The sequence below is a fragment of the Tauraco erythrolophus genome, chromosome 17 (assembly GCF_009769465.1).
Source record: "Tauraco erythrolophus isolate bTauEry1 chromosome 17, bTauEry1.pri, whole genome shotgun sequence".
NCBI lineage: Eukaryota > Metazoa > Chordata > Aves > Musophagiformes > Musophagidae > Tauraco > Tauraco erythrolophus.
Genome location: NC_141481.1, coordinates 12,318,958 through 12,328,990, shown reverse-complemented (window position 1 = coordinate 12,328,990; position 10,033 = coordinate 12,318,958). Strand labels below are relative to the sequence as shown.

At 69.8% G+C, this 10,033-nt stretch overlaps 1 protein-coding gene across 3 annotated transcripts; it reads left to right on the top strand.

The window, feature by feature from the left end:
- The first annotated feature begins 451 nt into the window (after positions 1 to 451).
- Positions 452 to 9,791, top strand: SREBF1 (sterol regulatory element binding transcription factor 1). Of its 3 annotated transcripts, none has more exons than XM_086622015.1 (19): positions 452 to 557; positions 3,585 to 3,971; positions 4,137 to 4,306; positions 4,381 to 4,521; positions 4,600 to 4,818; positions 4,905 to 5,019; positions 5,111 to 5,322; positions 5,757 to 5,961; positions 6,470 to 6,654; positions 6,932 to 7,193; positions 7,292 to 7,458; positions 7,540 to 7,696; positions 7,764 to 7,890; positions 7,964 to 8,076; positions 8,170 to 8,302; positions 8,508 to 8,670; positions 8,937 to 9,122; positions 9,208 to 9,319; positions 9,568 to 9,791. In XM_086622015.1, the coding sequence occupies exons 1-19, from the start codon at positions 452 to 454 to the stop codon at positions 9,789 to 9,791; spliced, it is 3,384 nt and encodes a 1,127-aa protein (XP_086478141.1). The 3 variants fall into 3 exon arrangements, with proteins under 3 accessions (XP_086478141.1, XP_086478140.1, XP_086478139.1); XM_086622014.1 differs by having other exon boundaries at positions 7,540 to 7,708; positions 7,782 to 7,890; positions 7,967 to 8,076; XM_086622013.1 differs by having other exon boundaries at positions 7,540 to 7,708; positions 7,782 to 7,890.
- Positions 9,792 to 10,033: the final 242 nt, after the last annotated feature.

The following is a 10,033-nucleotide window of genomic DNA, read 5'->3' as shown; positions in this document are numbered from 1 at the left end:
AGCCCAGGTATTTGGTGCCTGGCCCCAGGGGTTAGTGCCTGGCCCCAGGGATCGGTGCTTGTCCCCAGGGATCGGTGGCTTCCCCAGGGATCGGTGGCTTCCCCAGGGGACTTCTGCCCTGCTCAGGGCTGCAGCCTGCCTTGCTCCCCGCTCCGGCAGGTCCCTCCCCGCTGCTACCGGGGTCCCGGCGCGGTGCAGCGGGGCCGCAGGTCCCGGTGCCAGCGGAGCGGGGCGGGGAGGCGGCGGCGGGGCGGGACGCGGCGGCGAGTCCCGCCTCCGTGCCCTCCCTCCCCCCCTCCCCTGCCCGGTAGCAGGTCTGGGCACGGTTCGCGGGAGCAAGTTGGCGGCTCGTCCCCTTCCTCCCTGTGCCCGGGCCAGCGCGGCCATGGCGGGCGGGCGGCCCCGCCGCTCCTAGAGCCGCCGCAGCCCGGGAGCCGCCGCCGCCGCCGGGATGAGCGCCCTCACCTTCGACGACGCGGCCCTGGAGGGGCTGGCCCCGTCCCTCGGTCTCTCCGGGGCCAGCGACATCGACACGGCCCTGCTCAGCGACATCGACGGTGCGTCCCGACCCGGGCAGCGGCGAGCGGGGCCGGGCTCGGTGCACGGCCGGGACCGGGCTGGGGGCATAACCGGGGCTCGGTGCATGGCCGGGGGGCTGGGCTCGGTGCGATACCGGGGCTCGTTGCATGGCCGGGGCTGGGCTCGGTGAATGGCCGGGGCTGCGGAGACCAGGCTCGGTGCACGGTCAGGGAACCGGAGACCGGGACATGACCGGGGGAGCGGGTTCGGTGCATACCCGGACTCCGTGCATGGCCGGAGTTAGAGGGTTAGAGGACCGGGCTCTGGGCACGGCTGGGCTGAAGGGAGCGGGCTCGGTGCACGGTCGGCGCACCGGGGCGCAGCCGGGGATACCGGGCTCATTGCCGGGCCCGGCGTGGGGGGGACACCGAGCTGCTGGAGCGCGGAGTTGGTGCGGGGCTGGCTCCGTTACCGGGGGCCGGTCCATGGCGGGGGTCTCGGGTAGGAGCCGAGTCCCGGGGGGTGGGGTGGGGGGCCAGGACACCGGGACCCCCGGGCTGGAGGTGCCGGTGCCGGGACAGCCCCGACGGGCCCCCCCACCCTCCACCACCCGCGCCCGCAGCATCGTGTCGCTTGTAGCCCCGCCCCTCCGTGACGTCACCGGCGGGGTTACTCCCGGTCGTTCCCTCCAGGACGCCTGGATTCCCCGAGTCACCCAACCGGGATGGGGTACGGGGGCGGGGGGGGGGGGGGGGAGGCTCTACGCCGGCCCCGGGGCTGAGCGGAGCATCCCCGGGGCTGAGATCCAGCAGCACCCACCTCCCCACCGAGCTGGGGATCCGTGGGACGGGGATGCCACCGAGGGGACCCGCTGCCCAAGGGGACCCACTTCCCTCCACCAAGATCTTACCAGTGGTGGGTGCGTCATTATCGTGGCTTTAGCCAAAAATTGGATTTCTCGGCCCTCGGCCAGCCCCGTGCCCGCCTCACCACATGCTCCACCGGCTCTGCCGGATGGAGCGCTGGATGGCGCGGACCGGCAGAGCCGGTGGAGCGTGCAGCGAGGCAGGCACAGGGCTGGTTGAGCCATCCGACGATGCCAGGAGCCATATCTCCTCCGGCGCCTGGGATGGAGGTGGCATCCCAGGGCTGGAAGGCTCATCCCAACGCCCGTCGGGGCAGATCCAGGTGCCACCTGCCTCCTCTGGCGAGGTTTTGGCACGGGCAGGGAAGGATGGTAAGGTGGAGGCAGGAGTGGTGCTCTGGAGCTGTGCCAGTGTCCCCTTGGGACCTGTGCCAGGGCTGAGTGGTGCCCACCACAGGTTTTGCGGCTCTCCTTTGCACCACGGCCATCTGGACCACAGTGTCCACCACACACTGCATGGGCTGTGGATTTGCCACCAGTCCCTGGGTGACCACAGGTTGTCCCCCGTTCCTGTGCCCACCCCAGGGTGGCTGTGGGATGCACATCCAGGGGTGTGGGTGCCCTGTGCCTGCCAGGACCCACAGCTGTGTGGCTCTGCCCCACGGGCTTCCATAGCCTGAAGCAGGGGGGTGGGTGCAGCCGTGGCACTGCCGAGTGCCCACATCGTGCTGATGGCATGGGTGGCAGTGGGTGCCACAGGGTAGAAATATCTGGTAGGTGCCGGGTGACTGGATGAACTGTGCCCACCCCCGAGGCTGCGCAGCAGGAAGGGGGGGCCAGGAGCGAGCACCCTGCCTCTGCACCCCCAGACTTTGCTCTCTTGTCCCTAAGACTATGGGGGTCTCTTGAGCTGGGGGGTGAGGCTGGGAGCCCCCCAGAAGGGAACCCATGGGCACAAAGAGGGGTGCCAAGGGCTGGATGTCTTTGCAGGGGTGAAGCGGGGCTGCGCAAAGACCCCGGTCCCTTTCGGGTGTCTCCTCCTGCCACTGGGCATTGAGTGAGGAGCATCGTGCCGGGCTGGCTGGACTTGGGGTGGGGTGGGGGTGCGACGGGGTGCAGGGGTTAAGGGCGGCTGACCCCGAGTGACCGCCGGCGGGTTCCGGCGGGTGCCCGGTAATAACCCGCGCCCGGGCTCACCTTGGCTGGGGGCAGCGGGCGGCGATTGGCGGAGTCGCATCACCCCACGGGCGGCCGCGCTCCAGGCCTGGCGCTGGCAGCGGCGGGGAGGGCTGGCGGGGGGGAGGCGAGAACATGGCTCTCAAATAGCCCAGTGCCCTGCCACGGCCCGGTGCGGGGCTGAGCGGGGGCTGCGGGCCGCTCCCGGGACCACCGGCATGGAGTGCACCTTTGAAGGTAACCCCCTCCTCGCCATCCTCCTCCTCCTCCCCGCCTGGAGGGGTCACCACCGCGGCCGCTCTCGGGGTGCTGCACCCCATGGGGGGGCTGTGCACCTTGGGGGGGCATGCCAGGGGGTGTGCCTGGGGGTACCACCGTGGGAGCATCCCCGGACACCCCGATGTGTGGGTGTCGGGGCGCATCTGTGGGGACATCCCGGGGCACCCCTGGTCCCACGGAGCCGGGCAGAGCCCCCCAGCCCAGTGCTATTTAACCCTGCGCTTGCCCAGCTGCCCTCCTGGGAGGTGCCGGGGCTGGTGCGCCTGGCACAGGGGTCCAGCATGTCCTGGCTGTGCCACCCCTCTGTCCCAGCCCGAGCAACCCCCGACCCTGGTACAGGAGCTGTTTTGGGGGTTGTCGGCATTTCCAGTATAGGATGATAAATGAATGAGGTGGCGCAAGCCTGTCTCTGCCCCCCTCGCCCTCAGAAACAGGCTGAGATCCACCCTGCCATGCCCAGAATGGGCTGGAAACCCCTGAGTGCTGGTGGCCAGACCCTGGCACCCCCATTGTGAGCACCGTGCCTCAGTTTCCCCACTGGAAGGATGGCTGGGAGGCTGCGAGGAGCAGGGCACAGCAGATTCCTGGGCTCTTGAGGAATTTTGCCCCTGGGTTATGGGGGCTGAGCTGTGGAGTGGGCAGCGTGGGGCCAGCCCAGGGACCCCCGGGGGCTTTAGGGGACCCTCGGGAGGTGCGGGGCTGGGGCAGCCACTGATGGCACGGCACGGGGGGGGCTGTTTTGCAGACATGCTCCAGCTGATCAACACGCCGGACAATGACTTCTCGGGGCTGTTCGACTTGCCATTTGGTGCCCCCGACAGTGCTGGGCCCCCGGGGCTCCCTCCAGCCCCAGGGACCCTCGGCACCTACCTGGGGCCCAGCAAACCATCCCCTGCCGCCCCCTCCACCAGCAGTGTCTACGCGGGGCCCCCTGGGATGGCAGCCTTCACCCCGCAGCCCCCAGCCCCTCTCCTTCCAGTGCCAGCCCCGGGTGTCAAGGAAGAGCCAGTGGCCGTGCCCAGCAGCCAGCCCCAGCCTGGCGTGATGCTGGCCCCCAGCTTCATCCCCGCATCTCCCGGCCAGTTCAGCCCCCAGCCCTTGGTGGGCTACCAGAACCAGCACAGCTTCTCCGGTGAGGATTTGAGGGGGTGTGGGGGATACGGGGCTCTCCAGGTGGGGAGGGGGCTTGTTGCAGGGGGTTCTTGCTGGGGAGGGGGATGTGTCCTGGCGGGATGGGGGTGGCAGGGTGGGCTGATGCCGAGGGGTCCGGTAACGCTGTCCTCTGCTCTGCGCCCAGCTGTGCAGCCTGGGGGTGCGGGGCAGGCCCTGCCCAGCCCCCTGCCCACCCCGCAGCCAGGCCAGCCTGTGGCAGTGCCCAGCCCCGTGCAGAGCGTGGCACCCCAGCAGCTCCTGGCCCCCGCCACCCCCACTGCCCAGCCTGTCACGCCCCAGATCCAGCAGGTGCCGGTAAGCCCAGGGCCGGGGGTGGGGGGATCCCAGTGCCTCCACCCCCAGCCCTGCTGACCCCCCATGTCTCCCAGGTCCTGCTGCAGCCCCATTTCATCAAGGCTGACTCCCTGCTGCTGACAGCCGTCAAGACGGACGCTGGCAGCGCCAAGACCTCCAGCATCACCTCTCTGGCCACCAGCGCCAGCGGCTCTGCCACTCCACTGCAGGTGCCGGTAGGTCCCACTATCGGGGAGCTCTGGGTTGGGGGGATGCTCGGGAACCCCCGCTGACACCACCCCACATCCCTGCAGGCGCTGGTGAGTGGAGGGACCATCCTGGCCACGGTGCCGCTGGTGGTGGATGCCGAGAAGTTGCCCATCAACCGGCTGGCGCCCAGCGGGAAGCCGGCACTGGTGCAGAGCAGAGGGGAGAAGCGCTCGGCGCACAACGCCATCGAGAAACGCTACCGCTCCTCCATCAACGACAAGATCGTGGAGCTCAAGGACCTGGTGGTGGGCACTGAGGCCAAGGTGGGAGCCTAGGGGCGGTGGGTCAGGGACAGGCAAGGGGGGACTTTGCCTGGCATTTGGGCTGAGCCGTCCCTGCCCTCCGGCAGCTCAACAAGTCGGCGATCCTGAGGAAGGCGATCGAGTACATCCGCTTCCTGCAGCAGAGCAACCAGAAGCTGAAGCAGGAGAACCTTGCCCTGAAGATGGCCATGCAGAAGAACCGTGAGTGGAAGGGCAGGTCTCAGGGTGGGGGGCTCAGCCCCGGGGCTGCCGTACCCCCCCAGCACCCCTCAGCCTGCTTTGCTCCCTGCAGAGTCCCTGAAGGACCTGGTGGCCTCCTGCAGCAGGGGGGCCAAGGTGGAGGCCCCCACGGAGGTGGCGAAGGCGGAGGTGATGGAGATGCTGACGCCACCGCCCTCGGACGTGGGCTCGCCGTCCCACAGCAGCCCGCTCTCGCTCAGCGGGGGCAGCAGCAACAGCAGCAGCGACTCGGAGCCTGACAGCCCCCTCTGCGACCATGGCAAGGTGGGGGGGCTGCGGGGGATCCGCTGCATCGCCCCGGGCTGCCAGGAGCGAAGGGGAAACGAGTCGGGAGCTCTGGCCTTGCTCCCTGAGGCTGGTCCTCACCCAATTTGGGGCTGGAGGGAGGGCTATGGGGCATTCTGGGGTGCAGTGGGCTGCTGCGCCCCATGCCCCCTGCTCTGTACCCCAAAATATGCTCTGTGCCCTATGCCTATACACTGCACTCTGTGCCCGTGCCCTATATCCCATGCCTGTGCCCCATCACCACACCCCGTGCCTGTACCCATTCCTCATGCCCGTGCCCTGTATCCCATGCCTGTCCCACATCACCACATCATGCCCATGCCCACGCCCGTGCCCTATATCCCATGCCTGTCCCACATCACGCCCATGCCCACGCCCGTGCCCCTAGGCTCACAGCAGCTCTGCCTGCACAGGTGAAGCAGGAGCGCCCGCCGCCCTCGCCCAGCAGCCAGGGCATGCTGGACCGCTCCCGCATGGCCCTCTGCGCCTTCGTCTTCCTCTGCCTCTCTTTCAACCCCCTGGCCTCTCTCCTCCGGGGCTCCAGTGCCCCGGCCCCTGTGGGGGGCCTGGGCACTGCCGGCCCCAGCAGGAGCATCATGGCTGAATCTGGCACTGTGGGTAAGTTCTGGCATGGGGTAGGGGGTCTTGGGGTGGAGACCATTGGGATGGACGCCACTGGGATGGAGGCTGTCCGGATTGGTGTGGGGTGGAGGCTGTCAGGGTGGGCATGGGGCAAAGGCCATTGGGATGAAGGCTGGTGAGGCGGGCATGGGCTGGAGGCTTTGAGGTGAAGACCATCAGGGTGCAGGATGTTGGGGTGGGGGTGTGGTAGGGGCTACCTGGGTCAAGGCTGTTGGGGTGGATATGGGGTGAAGGCCATCAGGATGAAAGCTCTTGGAGTGGAGACCATCAAAGTGGAGGTGGTCATGGGGGGCATGGGGTGAAGGCCAGCAGGAGGGGGGTCTTGAGGTGGGTCTGATGGGAGATGGTTGGGGTGGACGTGGGACAGAGGCCGTTGGGATGGAGGGTGTTGGGGTGGGCACGGGGTGAAGGCCACCGGGCTGGAGGCCCTGGGGTGGGCACGAGGCAGAGGTGGCAGGGTGGTGCTGACCCCCTCCCCACGCAGAGGAGCCGTGGGGGTGGTCGCAGTGGCTGTGGCCCACGTTGGCCTTCTGGGCCCTGAACACGGCGCTGGTGCTGTGGGCGGTGGTGCGGCTCTTCGTCTGCGGGGAGCCCGTCACCCGCCCCCACTCCGAGCCCTCCGTCCTCTTCTGGCGGCACCGCCGGCAGGCTGACCTTGACCTTGACCGGGTAAGCCCCGCCCCCTGCCCCACCCTGCATTATGTCACCTGCCCCACCCACCCTGGCCACGCCCCACCAGCAGCTCTCCGGGTTAGCCACGCCCACTTCACAGCGCCCCGCCCTTTCTCCTGGCATTAGCCCCGCCCACCCAGCCCCACCCTACCCCTCCCACCTGGGCTAGCCCCGCCCACCCCTCTAAGCCCAACCCACCTATCGCACCTGGCCCCGCCCCCTCCCTCTGGCCCCGCCCCCCGCGCTGACCCCCCCCTCTCCCCGGGGGGCGCAGGGGGACTTCGCCCAGGGGGCCCAGCACCTGCGCACGGCGCTGGCGGCGCTGGGGCGGCCGCTGCCCGCCTCCCACGGGGACCTGGCGTGCAGCCTGCTCTGGAGCCTCCTGCGGCACCTGCTCCAGCGCCTCTGGGTGGGCCGCTGGCTGGCCGCCCGCGCCGGGGGGCTGCGCCCCGACCCACCGCCCCCCGCCCACGTCCGCCAGAGCGCCCGCGACGCCGCCACGACCTACCACCGCCTGCACCAGCTCCACCTCGCCGGTACGGTGCCGCGCTGCGGGGGATGCGGGCTGGGGGGGCAGGACCCCCCCCTCCCCGTCATCTGTGCCCCCCCAGTCCTGAGCCCCCTGTGCCCGCAGGGAAGCAGGGCGGGGGGCACCTGCTGGCCATCAACCTGGCGCTGAGCGCCGTCAACCTGGCCGAGTGCGCTGGCGATGCCGTCTCCGTGGCCACGCTGGCCGAGATCTACGTTGCGGCCGCCCTGCGGGTCAAGGCCAGCCTGCACCGCTGCTTCCACTTCTTGGCTGTGAGTACGGGGCGTCCCCCCTCTCTACCATGGCACGCGGGGGGTCGCGTGTGTCCCCCTGACCCCCCGCTCTCCCCGCAGCGCCCCTTCCTCTGCAGCGCCCGGCGCGTGGCGCTGTCCCACGGCGGGGCCGTGCCACCTGCCATGCAGTGGCTCTGCCACCCCTTGGGCCACCGCTTCTTCGTCGATGGGGACTGGGCCGTCAAGGGCGTCCCGAGGGAGACCATCTACAGCTCCGCTGGCAACCCAGGTAAGCCCCCGGCACCCTCAGCCCCCCGTTCCAGGGTGGTGGCATGCCAGCTCACCGCCCCACTGTGCCACAGTGGACCCGCTGGCGCAGGTGACCCAGCTCTTCCGCGAGCATCTCCTGGAGAAGGCGCTTTGCTGCGTGGCTGTGCCGGAGCCCGGCCGCCCCACTGCCCAGGGAGAGGGGTAAGTGCCAGGGTGGGCACCCCGCTCCCTGCACCCGGTGCGGCGCCAGCCCCGCTCATGGCCGCTCTCCCAGCAGACGGTTCTCCAATGCACTCGAGTATCTCCAGCTGCTCAACGGCTGCTCCGATGCCAGCGGCGCGCCCGGCCCTGCGCCCTCCATCAGCTCTGGCTTGGCAGCCGTCACAGGTGAGGCCGGTGTGTCCCCCACTAGGGATGCTTCATGGGAGGGGGCTGTGGGCATGGTGGACACCCCGCTCCTGTGTCCCTCCCGCCCCACAGGCACCGACCCCGTGTCCAAGTGGTGGGCGTCCATCATTGGCACAGTTATTCACTGGCTGCAGGGAGACGAAGAAGGGGCTGAGCGCCTCTACCCGCTGGTGGAGACCATGCCCCGGGCACTGCAGAGCTCTGAGTGAGTGCCGGGGGCATCAGGGACGGGGCGGGGGGACACAGGGCGACAGCTCGTCGCACACATCCCGTCCTTTTTGCGTTGGCACAGCTAACGCTAACACACTGAGCACTGCGGCCGTGCCGCCTGGTGTCTGCTGGAGGCAGGGCACAGCTGTGCCCAGCGAGGGGCATGCAGTGACCATGTGCCCCCCCTCAAATCCTTGCAGGAAGCCCCTGCCCCGTGCTGCCCTGCACTGCTTCAGGGCCGTGCGGGCCATGCTGGGCAAGCAGGACGGGAGCCAGGCGAGCCTGAGCCACTGCGAGAAGGCCAGCAGCTGCCTGCGGGAGAGCCTGGAGCTTGGCAGCCCCCCCAAGGGCACCATCGACAAGGTGAGCCGGGCTGGGGGGGGCACGGTGGCCACCCACCCCTGGAGGGGGTGTGCCCGGCCCTCGCGGGAGGTGCCCCCGGCCCTCGCAGGGGTGCATTGTAGTTGCATTGCATGTGTCAGACTGGGAGTGCAATGCCCCTGCCATGCAGCCCGGCGGGGGTCCCGCGCAGCAGCGCCTGCCCGCAGGGACCTCCTCGGCCACCCCCACACCCCCCGTCCGTCCGTCCGTCCGTCCGCTCACCCACCTCCCCTCACCCTCCTCCCCAGGTGGTCCAGCTCCTGCTGTGCGACCTGCTCCTGGTCACCCGCACCAACCTGTGGCAGCAGCAGATGAGTGCCAGCCAGCAGCGCAGCTGCCTCTACCAGGCGTCCGCCCTCGAGCTCCGCGGCTTCCAGCAGGACCTCAGCAGCCTGCGGCGCCTGGCGCAGACCCTCCGCCCCGCCATGCGCCGGGTGAGCCCCGAGCCCCTCGTCCCAGGGAGTCCCCTCGTCCCTCGCACCCCGCCACGCTCACTGTCCGCCCCCCTTCCCCATCCAGGTATTCCTGCACGAGGCCACTGCCAGGCTCATGGCTCGAGCCAGCCCCACCAGGACCCACCAGCTGCTGGACCGCAGCCTGCGGAGGAGAGGGGTGCAGGGCAGCAAAACAGGTCGGATATGGGGTAGGAGACCCCTCCCCTGGCACTACACCCGCCCTGGGCACTGCAACCCCCAGGGACACGCCGCTCCCCACCTACAGCACCCAACCACGACTGGGTGATGGGTCACAGGGGGCTTCCTGCCCACAGTTTGGGGTGGGCGAACAGCCCTGTCGCAGCACTGGAGCACCCAAGGGAGGGTTGGTGGCTTCTAGGGGCACCCTTGGAGCTGATGCCCGCTCTCCTCCTCCGCCTTGCAGCTGGCGAGCCCGAGAACCACCCCACGCCGCGGGAGCACGCCGAGGCCCTGCTCCTGGCCTGCTGCTACCTCCCACCCAGCTTCCTGTCGGGGCCCGGCCAGCGCGTGGGCATGCTGGCGGAGGCCGCCCGCACCCTGGAGAAGCTGGGTGACAAACGGACGCTGCACGACTGCCAGCAGATGATCATCAAGCTGGGCAGCGGCACCACCGTCACGTCGGGCTAGTCAGGGGAGGTTGGGGGTTGGGGGTGGTGGGCACGCTGCCAAGCCCCCTTGCCAGCCTCCCTGGCTCTAGGATGCGGGGAATGGGGATGGTGGGGAGGCGCGTGCCTCAGTTTCCCTTGGGACGTGAGCCCCTTCTGCGGGACGGTTTAGGGAGCAGTTTTTAAGGTGAGGGGGTGGGAGGCTGGGGAGGAGCAGGGTGATGCCCGGTGCGACCGGCGGTGGGTGCGGAGGCTCCCGGCGTG